At 39.1% G+C, this 21,654-nt stretch overlaps 1 protein-coding gene across 1 annotated transcript in view; it reads right to left on the reverse strand.

Moving 5' to 3' along the window:
• Positions 1-15,149: 15,149 nt before the first annotated feature.
• Positions 15,150-21,654, reverse strand: part of SHISA9 (shisa family member 9) — a 432,091-nt gene continuing 425,586 nt past the window's right edge. Inside the window, 1 exon segment of the mRNA XM_020978395.2 lies at positions 15,150-19,087. Within this exon segment, the coding sequence (XP_020834054.1) occupies positions 18,705-19,087 (383 nt within the window). The 3' untranslated portion in view covers positions 15,150-18,704.

Genomic DNA, 21,654 nt, shown 5'->3' on the forward strand with positions numbered 1-21,654 from the left:
GAACAGGAGTTCCAGAAACTTAAGGAAGAAAATGACTCCTTCAAAATCAGAATTGGGCAAGGGGAAGCCAAAAAGTTATGAGATCAAGAAATAATAAAACAAAACATAAAAAATGAAAAAAAAATAGAAGAGAATGTGAAACATCTCATAAGAAAAACAACTGATCTGGAGAACAGATCAGGAAGAGAAAACATAAGAATAATTGGACTACCTGAAAGCTATGATGAAAAAAAGAATTTTGATACAATAATACAAAAATAATTAAAGAAAATTGTCCTGAAGCATTAGAACAAGAGGGGAAAGTAGAAATAGGAAAAATCCATCAATCACCACCTGAAAGAGATTCTACAAGGAAAATCCACAGGAATGTTACAGTCAAAATCTGAAAACTCCAGATCAAAGATAAAATATTATAAGCAACAACAACAACAACAACAAAAAGAACAATTTCCGTATGGTGGTGCCACAATTAAAATCACATAGGACCTAGCAGTGGCAACCCTAAAAGACCACAAGTCTTGGAACACTATATATCAAAGAGCAATAGAATTGGGCTTGTGGCCAAAAATAGCATACCCAGCAAAGCTAAGCATAATTTTGAGTGGAAAAAAAAAAGAACATTTAATGAATTGTCGGGCTTTCAGGATTTTGTTTTAAAAAAATTGAATTTAATAGATTTGACATACAAGAGCCAAGAGAAACAGGGTACATACCAAAGACCAATCATGAGGGACTCAATAAGGACAGACTGTTTACCTTTTATGTATGTAAATTATATAATGTATGTCTAAAATTGTTATTACTAATTGGGTAGTTCATGTTAGGGTAGACCTAAGCATGATATGACTTCAAAAAGTAAAACTATTCAGGAACAACTTAAAAGAATAATTATCTTATACAAATGAGGTCAAAGAGGAAGAACTGATACAAAGGAATTAAATGGGGGAGGAAGTTCTGGAAACCTACTTTCATTGGAAATGGGTTCAAGAGGGAACGATATATATGCAAGTAGAAGAATATAAAAGTCTTCTAAATTTAGAAAGAAATAAAATGTTAAAAGAATAAGGAGGGGGGAGAGGAGAAGGCAGGGATTTTTAGAGGGCAGGTTGAGGGAATAGGTTAAAGGGGCATATAAAAAGGTGTTTAGATAATGGGAACTGGAGGATGAGGGAGGAATTTTTAGAGGGGAAGGTGAGGGAATAGGTCAAAGGAGCATATAAAAGGGTGTTTAGATTTTTGGAAATGGGAGGATAAGGAAGGGATTGTGGGGGCTAGGTTAAGTGATAGGAAGGCATGGTAGTGGGTAGAAGTAAAGTAGAGGAGTCAGGAGGAATAAGAAATAAGAGATATGCACAAGCATAAAAACAAAGATGAGGAGTAGAATCTTTTAGGGAAAGTATGTGTATGTATGTACATATGTATATGTGTATGTATATGTCTATATCTATATATAAATATATCCATGCTTAATTGTAGCCTGGGGGAGGGGGACAGAAGGGGGAAAAAAGAACAAAGCGAAAAGTGAACAGCAGAGAACAAGAGAAAACTACAAGAAAGCAAAGATGGACAGCTCTCAACACAACACATAATATTTAATATATAGGCTTTCTTGAAATGGAAATTTATTGCCATATATTTTGAATCCTTTCTTATGTTCATGTTTTTTTCTTTTCTTATTTTATATTTAAGTTTTAATATTTAGGTTTATAATACATTTATTTTTCTTTCTTATTATGTATCTAAGTTTTAGTATTTAAGACTAAGATTTAAAAATATCTTTTTTTAAAAAATAAACACAGCCAGGGTCTTGGATGTACCCCTCCAGTAACAGCCTTGGAGAGATTGAGAGTTTGAATAACAGTTAGGAAAATATACATTTGGTATGAAAGCAAGAAACTCATGCTTTGCCATAGGCAATGTAATGTAAATAGAAGACATATTTTTATTTTGTTAATGTTTATTTCTTTTTAAAAATGACCACTACTTCCCAATGGCTTCACCTCCCCCACCTGCCACCAAGAGAATCCTTCTTTGTAGCAAGTAAGCACTGTCAAGTAAATGATTCAGCACATAGGCTAGATCTGAAAATGAATACTTCATTCTGGCCCTACAGTCTACCACCTCCCTGGCAAAAAGTGGAAAGTTTGCTTCACTATCAATCTTCTCAGACTATAATTAGACATTGCATAGATCAGAGTTCTGAAGTCTTTAAATGCTGCTTTACTTTATGATATTATGGTCATCAAATAAATCAATCTGCTTACTTCATTCCTCATCCATTCACCAAATTCTTCACTTCATTTCTTATGGCATAATAATATTTCTTTACATTAATTTGAGGCATTTTGTTCAGTCACTCTCCAATTGATGGTCAGGTAACCACTTTCCTCCTAGGTCTTTGTTACTACACAAAAGGGCTAAAAATGAAGCTATCAATACATTTTACATCTATGACATTGTTCTTTTCTGCCTTTGACCTCTTTGGGATGTATACCTAGTAAGAGTATCATTGGGTCAAAGATTACATACAGGAATTATTTTTAATATACCAATTCTGCTTTATCAGAGATGTTTCTAGGTACCCTTAGTATCTGCCATTCTCATGGAACTGTCCTAGGTCCTAGGGGAGAAAAAAGTGCTAAATATAACTTGTATTTATTTGTGTATTTGCCTTAACCCTTCCTTCCTGCTGCCACACCCACTTAGACTATAAATTCCATGATCAGGGATTCTGCTATTTTTTGCCTTTATATCTCTAATGCCATTCTTGCACATTACAGGTATAGGGGTAGCAACTGAACCTGTGATTTCACTGGTATAAAGTCTTCTCTAATGAGGGAAATACTTTCACCAATGCAGATTAGCACCTTTTCTGCAAGGCTTAGAGAGTTGCCTAGAGAATTGAGAGGTGTAGTAGTAGTAATAGTAGTAGTAATAGTAGTGTAGTAGTAGTAGTAGTAGTAGCAGCAGCAGCAGCAGTAGCAGCAGCAGCAGCGGTAATAGTAGTAGTAGTATTTATAAACTGTTTTCTATGTGTCAAGGACTGTGTTTAGTGCTTGACAAATATTATATTGACAACCCTGGGAGGTAGGTGGAATTATTTCCCTCATTTTACAGATAAGGAAATTGAGGCAAATTGAGTGTCTGAGGAGGGTTTTGAGCTCAGGTCTTCTTGACTCCAGGGCCCAGAGCTTGATCCAATGAGCATCTAGCTCTTTTCTTTTTTTTTTTAAATGACCATCACTTCCCACCTTAGCTCTTTTCCTTTTAAAAATCATCATTGATTCCTAATGACTCCATTCTCTACCTCCCACCAGTAGAACCTTCCTTTATAAAAATTAAATACCTTCAAATAATCACTTAGCATGATTGGCCCAGAATCTAATAGCCTATATATGTTAGAGATGACACTTGAACCTAGGTCATTCTGACCTGCTGTCTATCTACCTCTGCCTTTCATGCATTTAATAGGTGCTTAATAAATCTTCTTGAGTTGGGATTGAATGGAATTGAATCTAAGTCTATCTCTTCCCTGAAAGAAATTATAATCTGATTAGAGGATAAGGCAGGTTCATAAATAAGTATAAATAGGAATGTTATTTCCAATTCTTAGACAAGCTTTGGATGACTTCTCATCTTTTTAAGCCACCTCCTGTCAGACCTCTGGTCTGGGGCACGTTCAATTTCCACTGCTTCCCTCTCCCATCGTTTATGGGCTCTGGCAACCTTCACAAGTGAATAGCTGTCCAAGGTAAGAACTTCATAGGGCACAATTTTGAATTCATTCCAGTTTGTCCTGAAGCAAAGTGGATAGTAGAGGGATATCGAGAGAGGCTAGGGAGCTTTCTATGAGCAGAGTGTAAAGAACTAAGGGGACAACTACTACTGTCACAATGCCATGTTGGAATATAGCCCCCATTGCAATGGCAAGACTGTGGGAACAGGGCCGATCTACCCTACTGCCAAAATAGTCCGGGTATTCTGCCTGAGCAATGTCTCTCTGGCACACAGAGAGTAAGACAACACACTCTACAAATGGCAAGCCCCTGTACTGATGTCTTCATTATGCCCACTGACCACAAAAGGGCACTCTGAGCAAAAGATGCTCAGGATCACCCCATTCTCTTGGAGGCCTCCCTCTAGGTCAGGGGTTCTTGATCTTTATACACACACACACACACACACACACACACACACACACACACACACACACTAAAGAATAATGCTTTTAAATGCATAGAGTAAAATACATAGGGTTACAAAGAACAGCAATTACATTAACAGTTATCAAAACATTAAAAAAAACAAGTTTAAGAAACATAGATTAAGAACTCCTACATTATAGGTCTTTATTCCTGGTGATAGTTCCAGTAAATTATTTAGGCTGTTATCTTGGGGCCTCCATTTTGGGGAGGGGCCCAGGCCAGTCAACTTTCATTCCTCTCTTGGCTGTGCTTTTGACTTCTGGGACTTCAGCACGATGCTTTATTATGTTTCTTTTCACTCAGATAGATGCTTTGTCCTTATTTATCATCACTGCTTTCTTTGTCTCCATAACTTTCATTGCAGTTCAGTGAATACTAGGTGTGCTTATAAACTTATAAAATTATTTTTAATAAGCCATATTTAAGAGAAAACCCAAAGTGATCAACAGTGAGAATTTCAGAACTCAAAGAAAACTTGTAGAAAGAAATTAATAGACTTCCCATTGGGAAATCTCAATAAAAGGGGATCCCAGAGAAGACCTTGGGTGCCTTTCCAATCTCAGTTCATGCCTTTCTCTCAAGCTAATGTCACCCAGAATCCTATGGATGGTACAATCTCTAAGTCCTGGGACGTGACCTCATCAGCTCTTGAGAGGCTGCCATGTTCTTGTTTCGTGGATTGGCAGAGGACTCTCTCTATCAGTGCCTGAAAACCAGCTCCCCTAATGAAATGTCTGCTCCCATTAATGTGAAATAATATCCACCTTTTAGTGTAAAGGTGAACAATGTTGCTAGGCAAAAGATGGGAATGATGATTCAAAGAGCACACACACACACAAAGCCAGGCCTCCACCCTGGGGACAAATGTGTAAGGCACTTTGCTGGAAGAAATGGATTCCTCTAAGTTAGCTACTATTTGTCAGAATTAACACTGAGAAGTCTCAGGTTATGGTATCTTCCCAAATAACCATTTTCCATGGAGATCAATATATCCACAGTTAAAAATCCCCTCGTGATTAAAAGCTTACCCTTCCCAGTTTCTTAGGGTGAATTACAGATTTCACCCATTGTTTCATTACAAAAAAATAATACAGTAGGAAAGTGCAAGCTATGGTTGTTTTCTCTGTTGCCAAAATCATAATAGCTAATGGAAAAGAATGCTTGTTTGTAGAATTAAAGGATCATAGCATATGCAAGTTGGAAGGGACCTCAAAGATCATGTAATGCAATTCTCTCATTTTACAGATGAGGAAACTGAGGTCCAGAGAAGATAAGTAATTTACCCACAAAGCAGTGAGTAGCAGATCCTCTAATTGCAAATCTAATACTCTTTTCACTACATTAAGTGAATTGACTCTCCTAGTCACATAGGCAAAATTGATTAATCAGTTATTCAATCACCAAGCATCTGTTAAGCATTTACTTTGTGTCAGGTACTGAGCTAGGTACTGGGGACCCAAAGACAAAAGTGAAATCATTTCTTCCTGAAGGGGTCTATGGCACAAACAAAGCTTAAGAAACCCTGTTCTAGTGACAAGGAGGAAGTCAAGAAATGAAGCCAGGATCAAAGCTACATCAATCAACTGCTATCCAAGTAGATTCCAACCAATGGTGATTAAACCTTCAACAACAAAACTTCTAATAGACATGTCTCTGGCTACTATGAAGCATTCACCTTATTCTCTAGTCTGGCTCTGAGGCGGGAGGTTGCAGAAGTAAGATGACTTTGAGTAATTCTGACCTATGAAATAATAAGGGGGCCCTGAAAGCACAGTGGTATGTTCTTACTAGTAAAGCAGAGGCCCACACAATAGATAGAGATGCCTGCATGGCTTTTCTATTAGGGGTTTGAAACCCTGGATCTGAAACTGTCCACTGAACCTACAACTTATACATAGGACCTGACTCTCAGAACAGCAGGACCATTGTTCAATTGCCTTTTATAAGTCAGCAGAGGAATTTGAGAAAATACAAATGACCACAGAAACAAGCATCTTCACCTCATAAATCATCTGTTTAGATTCTGCACATTTTATGTTTCCCAGGAGGAATGAACAAAAAAGTGTTTTTGTTTTTCACAAAAACAAAGAACATTATACATATATATATATATATATATATATATATATATATATATATATATATATATATGCATATATATGAAAAGCATTATAAAAATCTGAATCTGACTGAAACCTTTGGATTAGCCTAGAAGGAAAATTGAAGGGAATAAGACAAAATTATTTCCAACAACCATGACATTTCTTGATGTGAAATGCTTTATTTAAACTCGGCTACATCTCCAAGTCTAGAAATTAGAATCTGACAAGGGAAAGAATGAGGCTCCAAGTCTTAGAATTTATTTGCTATTCTTTCACAGAGATTTTCCCCCATCTCTGCCTACACCACAGCATGGAAAGCAAACTTGCAGAGGGGGGTGGGCAGTCACAGAATCTTAGTGCTTCAGCGTTGGAAGAGACGTAAATGGCTAGCTAGTCCAACCCATACCTTAAAAAGAAACCCCCTCACCAAAATACACAGCAGGGTCATCTAGCCTTTTTGTTAAGACTTTAGTCAGAAGGAAACCATTGCAAGGCAACTCATTTCACTTTTGGATACCTTTTACTACTAAATTTTTCCTGACGTCAAGCCTAGATTTGCTGCTTTTGAACTTCTCCCCATTTCTCCCTATTCTGCCTTGTGGGGAAAAATAGAACAAGACTAATTCCCCTTTCTCAAGACAAGCTTTCAAAATTTGAAGGTGAAGGTAGCGGTCATGGTCCCCTGAGTCTTCTCTAGGCTGAGCATTCCTACTTCCATTCAGTCAGTCAACAAACATTTACTGAGCATCTACTACATCCCAGTCACTGTGCTAAGTGACAGGGATATAAAGAAAGACAAAAGACAGTCCCTGCTCCCAACGAACTCAGATTCTAATGGCTGGGAGTGGGGAGGGGAGATGACATACAAACAGCTATATCCAAACAAGATACATACAGGATAAATTGGAGATAATCAGCAGAGGGAAGGCATTAGAATCAATTGATCCTCATATGGTATGAACTCAGGGCTGGTCATGATCATTATTTCCTTCCTCAGCTTACCAATGTCCTTCCTAAATTGTGTAATCACAACTTAACACAGTATTCCACATGTGATCTGACTAGGGCAAAGTACAATAAATGAATACTTTCCTATTTTTGGAAGCTACGTATGTCTCCATTAATATAGTCCCAGATCACAATCATTTTTTGCCTGTCTTATCATACTGTTGATTCCTATTGTATTTTTAGTCCACCAACACCTTAACCCCCTCAAATTTTTTTTGACAAAGTGTGTAACTCTGACACACCAGGTGTCTAGACTGATGCCTAGAAGTCATCCCTCCCCCAAAAAAAAGGAAAACTGGGGGGAAAAGAGAGTGGGGCTTTTATGAAAGTTTGTGAAATGTTTCCCCTTCCCTTCACATAAGAAAATTCAAAAAGGACTGAGAAATAATTTAGCCAGACCTGCATCATTGATAACTCATCAATAAACACATGGAAGTAAATAAATTACACACTAAATTGAATTTCTCCATAGCAGGAATCCATTAAGAAGTATTGCTTTTTACACCAAAAGGGTTATAATATTGATGGGTCAGCTAATTGAACCAGATTATCCCTTGGTCTGAGCTATTCACTCCCTGTAATAAGAAGTGCTCTTTCAGAAGCTAAACAAAACTTCCAGACTTTTAGGAGTAGGGGAGGGAAGGATGTACTGCCCACAAACAAGAGATGCCTGAATGTAGTTAGCTTCCAATTATCTACACTAACAGAAAAGCTTTTCTAGCATGGGTAATACAAAATACTAGAAAATGTATTTAAAATTATATCTGCTGTAGAAGTGAATTAAGTGTTGCTATTTTCTTTCTAGCAACAGATTTACCCTCTCTACTACACTTATCTTAGGTTTACTTTCTCTGTTATTAGATAAATTGCCAAAGAGGAGACAGGACTGTTGGTTCAGGAGGAATAAACAAGTTCAGAAAGAAACATTCTTCACCACGTGTAATACAAAGTGTGTATAATGCAGATTCTAACAATCCAGATTTAAAAGCACCACCCTCAGGATGTTAAGGCCATCTCCCAAAATGTTTACCTCACTATGAGAGTAGGAGGCTCACCATGACAATCTTTATCCCAATCAATCATTCAATAAACATTTATTAAGAGCACAGGAGATTCAAAGAAAGGCAAATGGACCATCCCTGGCCTCAAGAAGCTCCCAATCTAATAGGGAAAAGAGCACACAAACAACTATGTACAAATTATATACAGGATAAAAAGGAAATAATCAACAAAGGGAAGGGATTAAGAGGGATTGGGAAAAGCTTCCTGTAGAGGATGGGATTTTATCTGTGAATTAAAGGAAGCTAGGGAAGCCGGGAGGTAGATATGAAGAAAGAAAGCAATCCATGAATGACAGAGAGCCAGTGAAACTGCCCAGAGTGTCTAGTTCAAGGAACAGACAGCAAAGAGGCAGATGTCAATGTATCAAAGAGTAGATGGGGTGAAAGGAGGGACAAGAAGCCTGGAAAAGTGAATCGATTATGAAGGGCTTTGAATACCAAACAGAGGATTTCATATTTAATCCTGGAGATGGTGGGGAGCCATTGGACTTTATTGAATTGGGGAGTGACTTGGTCAGACTTCTCCTTTAGGAAAATCACTTTAGCAGCTGAGTGGAGGACCTTATGCTTTTTCTCCCCTTATGCTTGGACCCTACTTTCAGCCTTTAACCCTGGTAAGAGTAATTAAATAGTCATGACTATTCCTACAAAGAATCAATTGCCCTCTGTCTCTACTGATCGTCTTTGTGACCTCTCAGACAAAAACACCACTCCCCTGTCCATCACTCCCCTAAATATGTTGTTGTCCTCTATTGGAACATCCGCTCCTTAAGGGCAGGAGCTATCTTAATTTGTGTTTATGTATGCCTGACCCTTAAAACATTGCTTATTATGGTAAGCACTTAAGAACTGCTTTTCTATTCATTCCTTTTTTCATTCATATTCTAAGTACTTGTAATAGCTGTTCTGTGCATCAAAGTCCCCTTTCTCTGGCTTCTATAAGCCTGAGTTCCTAGAACCTGTTATCAGAATACACTCTTTCACATAGGAATACACCAGATCTTTGCTGTAGCATGTACTCCAAATGGGTCTGTAAATAAAACTGCTGCTGATATGGAGATACTCTTAGAAATAGATCCAGAGTGTGACTCACAAGAGTCATTTGCTTATTTCTTCTTTTTCCTAGGGACCTCCTAGGCATTAGACTATTCATCTCAACTCTACTGTACTTGGTTAATAAAAATGGTCACTTCCTTTGAGTTTCTTTGGCCAACCAAATAAATTTGATCAACACCATAATACATGAATATATATGTATAAATAATATAGAAATATATGTGTGTAGTGTAAGTATGTATATAAATAAATGTATATGTATATACACATACATACATACATACATACATACATACATGTGTCTACATGTGTACATAATAAATAAAGAAAACAAATCCCAAACCCATGTATCCTAGCACCTATATAGTAGTGGTAATAGTAGTGGTAGTAATAGCATTAGTAGTAATAGTAGTAGCAGTATTAGCAGTAGTTGTCTTAGGAATAATAGTGAAATAGTAGTAGCAGCAGTAATAGTAGAAGGAGTAGTAGTAGTATCAATATCAGTGGTAATAATAGTTGTAGTAGTACTAGCAATAGTAGCAGCAGTAATATTAGCATAATTATTGGTAATCATTGTATTGGTAGTAGTGGAGTAGAAGTAGTAATAGTAGCAATAATAGTAGAAGAAGCAGTAATATCAGTAGTAGTAGGCAGCATTTTTATTATCCCCATTTTAAAGATGAGAAAACTGAGGCTGAGAGAAGTTAGGTGACTTGTCTAGAGTCACAGAGCTAGTAAACATCAGAAGCAGGATTGAACTTAGGTCTTCCTGACTCCAAGCCCAGCCCTATCTATTATGCCCACTAAAGGCCATGCCTAGAGATATAGAATTCACTTGACTGAATGAAGAAAGCACATACAAAAATGTTCCTCAGGTAATCAAAGTTGCAGGCAAGGAGAATTGGGCCTGAGTCATCCAAGGATATAAAACAGATGGATAACCTGGGTCATCCAAGGATATATGTGGCCTAGCTCCTTTCCAGCTGGACCTTAGTCTTGGCTCTGGGATTTGGTGGCCTCTGGGAAGTCAACAGTGCAACTTTAGTGGGCTGTGAATCCCTAGGGAGTATGGAACACCTTGTATGCTACACATTTCAGAAGGACATGTTTGAGGTACAGGGACTTGATATGAAACCATTAGCTAAGGTCCAGATCCTGAAATCTAGACACTAGAGTCTAGTGAGCCAGCATTCAGTCTAGTCCTGATTCAGTTGCTGCCTTTCTGAGTGGTCCCATGGCTGCTTCTCTGGGAACATCCCAGTGATTAAGTGTATTTCTCCTGCCAGGGTTAAGTGAACAGATTTAAGGTTAAGAAAGTCATATGCAGACTTGGCAGTGTCTAACCATCTGTGCCCTTGGACAAAGAAATTAGATTGACCTCACTCCAGGGTTGGAGGGAGTCCATATTTAATGGACATACAGAAAATGTTGATTCATTAGAACCAGACTGTTAGATGTGGGCAAAGGGCAAAAATGCCAGATGTTGGAAGTGAAGGAAAGCTATGGATTCTGCCAACTACACTTAGGGCTGACAAATCCAAGCTTTGAAAAAAATCAAAAAGGGATCATAAGACAACATATCAATAAGAGTAGTACTCTTGGTGTGTCATTCCTGCAATTCCATACCACCACCACCACCATTGCTGCCTCCATCCTCTCTCTCTCTCTCTCTCTCTCTCTCTCTCTCTCTCTCTCTCACACACACACACACACACACACACACACACTACCACAGAATCCCAGAGTCAGAAGTACAGTTAGGAGGCCACCTTGTTCAATCCATACCCAAGGAAGAATCTTCTCTATAACATGTCTGACAAGGGATCATGTAACCTTTGCTTAAGGACCTCAAGTAGGGGGAGACCCACTAACTACTCAGTCCATTTGCTGTATGTGGTTCTGGGGTAATCCAGCTCCTACTTCCATGGCTTTGTACGGGCTTTCCCCCCTTTTCTAGGATGCACTGCTTCCTCATCTTTGCCTCCTAGAATCCTTAGTTTCCTTTGAGACTTAGTCCAGGTGCCAGCTCCTAGCCTTTCTTGATAGATTGGATCCCCTATGATACAGTATCAGTAGTAGCAGTAGCAATATCATTAGTAGCAGTAGTAGCAGTAATTGTAGATTACTAATATCCATATAAGTAGTAGTAGTAGTATAGTAGGAGGAGAAGGAGGAATAGGAGTAGTAGGTCTCTCTCTCTATGCAAATAATCCTGTATCGATAAATTTTACCCCAGAAAAGAGCAGTTCCCTATACAAAATAGTATATTGTTTAGATGAGTGCATAATCCATATGTCACTTTTGAAAGCTGCAAACTATTTAACCTGTATGTGAGAAATCCCAAATGGTATCTGAACTTCAGAAATCATCTGTGTTGACTGAAAGTCCTATGTAGACATAGGACTACAGTGGAGCTAAGTGTGAGTCCAGTGAGTGAAGGGAATGGCTGTCATTGCTCAGACTGTGTTGTTGCATGTAATGTCATGGCATCAGTGGTACCACCACTTCTGGGATATACAATAAAGTTACCAAAATAAAAGACATTTACTTTATTTCCTAATTCATATTATAAAAATGAATGTTCATGTGTAGACTGACTCAAGATCTGTCATAGAGGAAATGTAGCATAGTGTATAGAGAAAGCTCACTTCAAAGTCAGGAAAATCTGATTTGAAGTCCCACCTCTGGCTCATACTGGCTGTATGACCTTGGACAAGGCCTTTAACCTCTCAGTGCAACCAGTTAATTCTCTAAAACTATAAGTCATGGGAAGGTGCCAACCTGCATTGGTAGAATTGGAATTTTCTTATCCAGGAGTTCTCTATATCAATGAAATCACAGTTGCAGTCCCTATCTCCATAGCTCCCTCCTAAAATCTGGCTTTTCTGACCAACTATCTGGCAGATAATAGCCGGTTGTCAAAAATAACTCATTCCACCTGTAAGGAGTCAATGGTGGCAACCTGCTGACCTAGAATCAGAGAATTGTAGAGTGGGGAAAAAAGCATCATGTTCAAACTCTGCATTTTAGAGGTGAGCAAAATGAGACCCTCAGAAGAAATTTATCCAACATCATATAGCTAGCTAGTGAGTATCAGAATAAAGATTAGAAACCATGCTTCCAGACTCCTAGTTTTATGGTTCTTATTATCATACCACCCTGCCCTATTATTCAGGCAACAAGAGAAAAGAAGTGTTGGGGTGGGGTGGAGAAAGATGCAATGTTCCTCTGGATGAATATGTGCAGATGGCATGGTTTTCGAAGCCATAAGCATAGTAAAACAGTTGGGTTGGGTTACTCAAGAGTCTACTGGTTTTGAACCATTGACTTGGCTCAGTCCTTGCTTTGTCAAGGAAATCTATTTTCCTTAGGCTGCATCCTACACCAGCCTCTGTTCTGCGATCCAAACATTCAATTCCTTTAATAGCCCCAACACTTTTGTTGAAGCATCGCTACTAGCCCTAACATCTCTGTTGGCTATCTACTGAACTCTGTGGTTCAATGAAATGGTTCAATAAAAAAAAAAAAAACAGGATTTGGAGTTAGAAGTTATTGGGTTTGAACTCTAGCTCTCCCTCTCAATACTTGTATGGCCCTGCACAAGTCATACAATCTGCTTGAAACTTAGTTTGCTCATGAAAAATGAAGGGGCTGAATTAGATGGTCTCTCGAGAATGGCCCCTCCCTGTTCTAAGTCTATGATTCTATGGTCCAAGAGGTCCCCTGAGACACGTATCTCTGAATAATGCCATATTCATATGATCATGTACCCTAAATGCTGCTTAAACACTGAGATCCTTATATCTATAATTTGACTCAAGAAGGGCACAACGCTTTTGTGATGAAAAAGTTCATGTTGATTGGTGAAGTGTCTGAGAACCAGAGAGAGGATAATAGTTTACCACTTTCCCCTCCTTGCTTAGATTTGTACATCTTAATAGGGTTTTCTTAGAGAGCAGAAATTTGATTTCTACAAGGCCTCAGGCTTCCCTCCATCTCTGGCCTCCATTTGTATTTGGGAATCTTATAAGCCTATGACCACTATCTCTCAGTTAGATGCAAAAATTTTCCAGTGGACCATTTTTTAAAGAATATATTGGCAAATGTTTATTGGCAAACATCACTGAAACTAGATGATATTAGGCCCTGAGCCCAATGAACAACTTTCATAGGATGTGCTGAATTCCGATCACATTCAGTATAATTTTACACAACTTACCTACAGTCCTGTGTAGTAATCATTGATCTTCAAAAGATTCATTTATTTTCTCTGGACTTTGTATATATTTCCTAAGGCATGAAAACAAACAGATCTCTAAGAAGACAAGAATGAAGACTCAGGCAGATAGGTGGTGCAGTTCACATAGTGCTGAGTGAAGAGTCAGAAAGACCTGAATTCAAATCCTATCTCAGATAACTTATTAGCTGTGTGACCCTGGGCAAATGTCTTAATCTCTGTCAGTCTCAGTTTCCTCATTTTTTAAAATTAGAATAATAACAGCACTCATCTCATTGAGTTGTGAGAATCAACGAGAAAAATTTTATGTATGTAATATGCTTTGTAAACCTTAAAATGCTATTATTATTATTGTTATCATTAAATTACTTATCAAAGATATGAGGGACTATACAGACATTGGGTTACATACACTGTCAAATACGGTTACTGCGTTGGTTGCTTTTGCTTAGCTATTTTCCCTTCAATGATAACGTGTGGAAATAATCGGTATAAAAACCAAAGATATCAATAAAATTATTTTTATAAAAATAAGAGTTCAAACAAAATGTTTCCTTCTCTTTGATGTACTAACTAAGAACTAGAAACAAAGTAGATGCCCATTGATTATGGAATGACTAAATAAATTGTGGGTACATGGATATAATAGGCTATTACTATTCTGCAAGAAATTGTGACCATAAAGAATAAAGAGAATTATGGGGAAATTTATATGAGCTTATTCAATGAACCAAGAAAAAATATATACAATGACTACAAAATAAATGGGAAACAAACATAAAAATCCAAAACTGAATACTGAGATATTATAATGTCCAAGTGTGACCCCAAAGAAAAAATAAGAGAAATCACTTCCCTCCCTTAATTGCAGAGGTAACAAACATGGATGTAGAACACTACATGTAATGTCAGATACAATTGATGTGCTGGCTAGTTTTGCTTCAAACTTTTTCTTTCCTCTCTTTTTTTTTTTTTATTCTTTTGTAATAAGGGATGATTGTCCAGGGCTGGGGGTAGGGTTGGGGGCAGTGATAAAATGGAAAATGATGATGATGTAAAATTGAAACATACCAAAAATATGTTTAAAGACTTTTGCTAAAAAATAAAGAAAGAAAAGAAAAGAAAAGAAAAGAAAAGAAAAAAGAAAAACAAAGGAAAGGAAAAGAAAAGAAAAGAAAAGAAAAGAAAAGAAAAGAAAAGAAAAGAAAAGAAAAGAAAAGAAAAGAAAAGAAAAGAAAAGAAAAGAAAAGAAAAGAAAAGAAAAGAAAAGAAAAGAAAAGAAAGACTTTTGCTTAATTTTCAGTTAAGTAGAAAATTCAGGTAACCACAACCCTCTCATTTGCAAAGTATTCTGGCTAACAGGGATTTGATTGTTCCTGGCAGATGATGTTTCTCTCTCTCCTGTTTGTGTTGCTTTTCCTGAAGTTAAATGAAGAATGTGAAGTAGGGGAAGACACAGGTGGGACAGAAGCATCACGTATAATCCAGTTTTATTGCCAGGTAAGAAATTCTTATTAATATAGTGAATACATATGTTTACAAAGAAACATTCTTAGAAAACAAACAAACATTTTGTCTTTATCGTAGGAAGTGTTATTGGTATCATAAACTCTGCAGTTGTTAACAAGTATTAACACAGGGTTACTTACAGAACATACAGTTACTAAAATATTTGCACATAAAATATGCTCAAGTACACAAAAACCTGGATGGGGGAGATACTTGGATGCAGTTGCCAGGTGTAGCCCAAAGTTGACGATTTTAATAGACCTTCAGTCCCAGCAGGACAAGGAGTCAGACAGCCTGTTTGGGATGGCAGTCAGGACTAAATGAAAGGCAAGTGGGGTAGGCAGGGGAAACTGGCCCATCACATCAACCTTTGATTTTCTCTCCTAGCATTGTCCACCTCCCTACCCCCAATAGGATCTTAGCCATTCTACCTATCTGCCTTAGACCCCAAACATCCAACTTGCCCTCCAATATAGCAGCAGGTTTACAGAGGCATCTCAGCCAAGAGCCCTTCTTTGGAGAAGCTCTAGTTATTAGCCTAGTTCCAAGAAGGGAAAGCATAGTCAGAGCTGGCCTTAGGCAAAGAGGCCAGTCCGCTGACTCTCCATCCCATATCTCCAGTAATTCATTTGGTACCAGTGCTGCCCACACTTCATTGAAAGTTGTTCTCCTGCTCCTAAGGTTCAGATCTCTTGACAAAAGTAAGACTGCATATTCAGAGGGCTCAGGTCTATACTTACGTTCTCATAACTCCTCAGAAGGAAACTGACAGGCAGGGAGTAGGACAATGTGGGCTGTTTGAGGCAACCATGAACAGATAGCCCTTTAGGCTAAAAATCAGGAAAGGGAATTCAAGGAAGAGAAATTTTTGGACAGAGGAAGGTGAATTAGGAGACAGAAGCTGGTGGAGAAAGAGGCAGGGTTGAATTGAGAGAAAGGGAGGGTTTGGGGTCAGAAGGAGCTATTTGAGGAAAGAATAGATTGTGTTAAACAATAGAAGGAATAAGCTGAATGGAGAAGAGATGGAGGAATTTGAGGGAGAGACTAAGGTCAAATAAAAGGACTGTAATCATAGAATGTTAGAACTGACCTTAGAGATCATCTAGTCTAATTCTCTCATTTTTGCAGATGAGGAAATAGGCCTGGGTAGATGAAGAGATTTGCCCAAGGCCACACAAGTAATATGGGATAGGCTCAGGACTAGAACCTTGGTCTCCCGACACCCCATACAGTGTTCTTTTCACTACACTATGAGGGAGAAATGAAAGAAGAGAATGAGGGAAAGAGGAGAAATTTTGGAATTGGGAGTAAGAAAATCTAAAGAGAAACTGAAGACATGAGCTGGTACCAGGAAGAGGTTCAGCAGGCTTCCCTTTGTATCCACAGGACATCAAGACACTATTGTGCTGTTCTTTTTGGGTCTGAACATTTGGTGGAAACCAGGCAAGATACCCTAGCAGCACTGAATCCCTTCGTGGCTGCTTCATTACCTGCTAAGATGGGGGTGGGAAACCTGGGATAGAGTGGCTGATTTAAAGTTAGTCATTTGGTAAATTTGAAAGACTTAAAGACCTCTGATGAATGCAGTGACCGAGGCTCGAGGACCTATAATAAAGCATGCTACACACCTCCTGACAGAGAGGTGATGGACTCAAGGTGCAGAAGAAGACATCCATTTTTTTACAAGGTCAATGTAGAATTTATTTTGCTTGACTATGCACATTTCCTACAAAAGTTTTTATTTTCTTTTTCCTTTTTAATGGAGATGGTTGGGAAGAAGAGAAAAATGCTTTTTAATTGGGAAAATAATTTTTAAAGTTAAGTGATTTGGGTGGGAAACCACCTCTTCTCAATTTTTCCTTTTCTCTTTTGCTCACTCTCTCTCTCTCAAAACAGGGCCAAGTAGAACAATGCAAGAGATCCATGTGTCTTCTAACATATCATTGGTCTACGGAGGTGTTAGGCTTGAAAGTCAATTCTGACGAACAAGTTTGGGAATTCCCACTGAGCAAAGTGTGGCCCAGAATAGCTGAGAAGAGAATGAGTAAAAGCAAATAGGGCTTGAGGGTTGTTGGGTGGGGAACAATGGAGAGGCTGTCTTCTTACCTACACACCCCTAGCATTGCAGCCACTTGGTGGATTGCGGGGGGGGGGGGGGGGCAGTGACAGGGAAAGGGAAAGGATGGAACAGGACTTGTTAACAAAAGGAGGTATGAAAACAACTTCTACTACTTAAGTAAAACAGAAGGAAATAAGCCTAAAGGAACACAAGTTGCACTTGGAAAACAAGACTGTCATTGAACACCAGTGACACATTGAAGGCACCACCCACGCTTAAGTCATTTTCAGTCCAAAGCAGTTGGAGTTCAGCAGCACGCTTAAGGTGAAGGGAAGTCAGAAACAGACAGTTAAGTGAGACTCGATTCTGTTCTTGGGAGAAGACAGCCTTTTCAAAGGTGGGGGGCACAAACCCACGGTGGAGTGGCAGCTACTCCCCTTTGCCCCCTCCTGCAAACCTGTCCTTTCATTGAGAGGTTTGCTATTTGTTTGTTTTTAAGTGTCAAACGTCTTTCTTACTTTGGAGATTGTGAAAGGAAAAGGTAGATGTTTTTCTTTGTAGTTTTATAGAGAGATTTAAAAAAAAAAGGGTTGAGTACTCTCTAAACCACTGACCCCCCCCCCGCCCTGCCCAACAGTTCACCCTTTTCCTTGAGTTGCAACAGTTTTTATGGATATCACAGGAAATAGTCTCTTTTTCTTTTCCTTTTCATTAGCAATTGGTGGGTTCAGGGTCTGTTTATTTTTTGCTTCCAACAGTGATGATATGAAAGTATAGTAAGCGTGAGGGCTGGGGCTGAGTTCCTTTGCCCTGGGCTTGTCACAGGTCCGTGTGTCCTGATCATCAGTTATTAGGATTGACCAACAACTCAGATCCTTGATATAAAATTCCTGGCCAAAACAATTCATGTTCATCTACTTTTTCGTCTGCCTCATGTGACAGTGCTCCTGTGCTTGCTCGCGCTCTCTCTCTCTCTCTCTCTCTCTCTCTCTCTCTCTCTCTCTCTCTCTCTCTATCTCTCTGTGCTCTCTCTTTTGCTCTCACAAGCAGGATCAGATAGCTTGTAGCAAATGGTTATAGATGGAAAGTCTGGATTGTGCTACTTCTCATCAAGAATTCCAATTTCAAGTTAAAAAAAAGAGGAAAATAAAATGCCACACGGGTTGGACTTATGAGTTTACCACTGTCTAGGTTGTGAAATCCACATGGAGTTTCTCAATTTCTCTTTTGATATATTGCTAAATGCCCCTGTCTTGGTTTTCCTCAGCTGCTTATTGACCGCATGCCAGTTGTAACCCAGGAGAAGTGAGTTTCCAAGTCATTGGTTAGTGGGTTGTCAGTTTTGATTGTAAGTGTTGTGTGTGAGGGTGCATGGGGGAAGGTGGGAGGGGAGTGGTTCTTTAAGTGTTGCTTTTTTGCCTCTCTCAGTTGAGTGTACTCTCCAGGACACTCCCTCTAATGCCAATCTCAGACAGTCACCTCCGTTTTGCTGTTGGTGATGAAATATGGCTGTGGGGGCATGAAGTGCTGGCTCCTCGTTGCCAGGGGCTCGCTGGAGGTCGGCTCTGCTGTACCAAGCTTTCCCTTGTTGCCATAGGCCTGACGCCGGAGGGACGGTTCATTGGGGTCCCAGCTCTTGAAGTTGGTGGTAGAGTTGTAAGCCAAGGGATGTGTGTGGAGTTTGTTGACCCGGGACTTCTGTCCATTCTGCTTGGCAGGGCCATGCTCAGGACTGAAAGCCCTCGGTGGATCCTCCTCCACCCGCACAGGATGAAGCGGTAGGCTCCCCTTGGCTGCCAGTTCAGCCAGGTGTCGTCGTTTAGAGTAGAAGTCGTCATTGACCTTGTCAGCTGCATAAGCCAGAAAGATGAGCCGGGAAAAGGAGGGGTAGAGGGGAGGAGAGAAAAAGAGAAAAAAGAAAAGAAGTAGTTAGTGAAACTGGCAGAGAAACCAACCTGCAACACAGAAATTAAGAAGTAATTCAAGACAAGACACACATTAGAAAACCAACCAGGGCTTGGGAATGAGGTTGTGGTTCTTTCTCAAACATAGCAACAGTCCTAATAGGACAGGTCTGAAATTGTTATTCAGGAAGAATATTGATTCCAGTGCTGCTGCAAGAATGCAGAACGAACTCTCTAGTCTTGCTAAATGAATCTCCATAGTTTAGCCCTAGTACTAGACACCTGAGGCATAATGGGAGTTGAACATAATTTACTCACCTCAACCTAAATATTAAGCAGGTATAAACAATCGGCAGCTATACCCAGCCAACACAGCAGGAGTCCATCAGATCAGACAGATAATTTTAAATGTCCTTGCTTTCCCTGCACCAGGGCAACTGCTAAAGGCGCATCTGATATTTGGGTTAGGGTGAGTAAATTACTTTCAACTCCCATAATGCCCCTGGAAGCTAGCACCAGGGATAGTATTTAAATTCCTAAAGTTTCAGTTAGCAAGACCAGAGTGATCTTGATGGAACTGAGGACCCTTTGGTGTCCTAAAGTTTCACCCAAATTACTGTTTGGTTAAAGAATTACACTTTACACTTGAGTCAAAAACAGCCTAGCATCTTATAAATGTGACCATGTTTGATAAAGGGCCATGAAGACATTAATCATAAGTATCTCTATTTTACTTTACAAATGAAGAACTAAAACTCAGAAAGAAGTGACTGAACCATAGTAACACAAGTGATTTGTGGCAACGTCAGTACTAGAACCCAGATCTATTGATTTCTTACATAATGACATACAAAAAGATGATAAAACAACATTTGGGTATTGTACTCAACAGAAGGCAATAGAACAACAACTCTAGAATGCAGTAAAGTCCTAGAACAAGGATGTTTGTCTACCTAAGTGACAGGGAAGTAGGCTGGGTTGATTTACAGTCACAGTCAATCAGTCAATAAACCAAGCACTATATTTGGAGATATATAGAAAGGTATAAGCCAATCCCAATTCACAGGGAGCTTAAATTCTAATAGGTGAGAAAACATGTAGGTTGGGTTTACTTATAGTCAGTCAATCACTCAATAAGCCAGGCACTGTACTTAGAGATATACAAAGGCATAAACTAGTCCCTGCCCAAAAGAAATTTATATTCTAATGGAGGAGAAAACATGTAAGTAACTAGGATATATATGTATACATATATGATGTATACATATACATATATAGATAGATAGTCCATATAGTCTCATATAGTGGGACTGGGAGAGGCCCATTTTAGAAGGTGGGATTTAACTGTCTTGAAGGAGTACAAAGAAACTAAGAGGTATGGGTATGGGATCTAAGCATTCCAGGAATGGGGTACAGTAAACTTTAGTGACAGGCAGGTCCACTCCAAGAGGCAAAGTAAGAGGTCCAAGAAACTCTTGGATCCCTCCCCACCAACTTGGTTTCTCAACAGCTATCCTGGAAACACACACATTTTTCACTATATATGATGTGAATATATATGATATATATATATATATGATATATATATACATGTTTATATATAATCTCAATGAATCTTGTTAATAACGACATGAGGCAAGCACCACAGGTATCATTATGCCCATTTTACAGATTAGAACACAAGCTCAGAGAATTTCAATTACCTCATGGTTACCTATATGGTAAGTGTCAGTAGCAGGATTTGAACCCAGATCTCTCCTGATTTGAAATTCAATGCCTTTTCTACTACACTCTGTCCATGCTGGAAAGTATGCTGTAGTGCGTAAGCCCCTATCATGGTGTGACCGCAACAGTGATTCTGCAATACCCCATCAATTTGATTTTCAAAGGAGCAGACTATGGAAAGATTTGAAGCAGAAATATGAGTGGATCCAAAATTCTTTTCCAACTCTTCTCCAGGGTTTTATTCCAGATGACTATCTCTCCCTTATACCTGATGCATCTCTTCCTGAGAAGGGCAACCCATAAAGAAGCTTTTCTCCTCTCAGCCAGACCTGTCTACCTCCTCTCCTTAGCCATAGCACCAGAGTGCTCCTTGCCATGACCTGGAATTAATGTGTGTGTGTGTGTGTGTGTGTGTGTGTGTGTGTGTGTGTGTGTGTGTGTCTCCCTCTCTCTTCTCTGTCTCTATCTCTTTCTTTCACTCCCTTCAGGACTACTTATTGGTTATGCATTTTCTCAGGGGGAGAGGGAGAAAGGAAGGCAATGGTTGAACCATTCCCTTTTCTACCAAATTAAACAAATTGCTTATTACACCAGGTATGAGCAGCTCCTAATTCTCAGCAGCTGGAAAAGATGTTGCATATTCAGGAAGTCCTAAAGGGGAAACAGCTTCTGAGGCATCCAGCTGCTACTCCATCAGGACAGATGGGAATAGAAGCCCAGGGTAAGTGAAATCATCAAAGCACATCTGGACATCCTGTCTCCCCCATTCCAGTCCATTTCCTGGCCTC

This window comes from Phascolarctos cinereus, unplaced genomic scaffold (assembly GCF_003287225.1).
Source record: "Phascolarctos cinereus isolate Bilbo 61053 unplaced genomic scaffold, phaCin_HiC Scaffold_4;HRSCAF=312, whole genome shotgun sequence".
NCBI classification, from domain to species: domain Eukaryota; kingdom Metazoa; phylum Chordata; class Mammalia; order Diprotodontia; family Phascolarctidae; genus Phascolarctos; species Phascolarctos cinereus.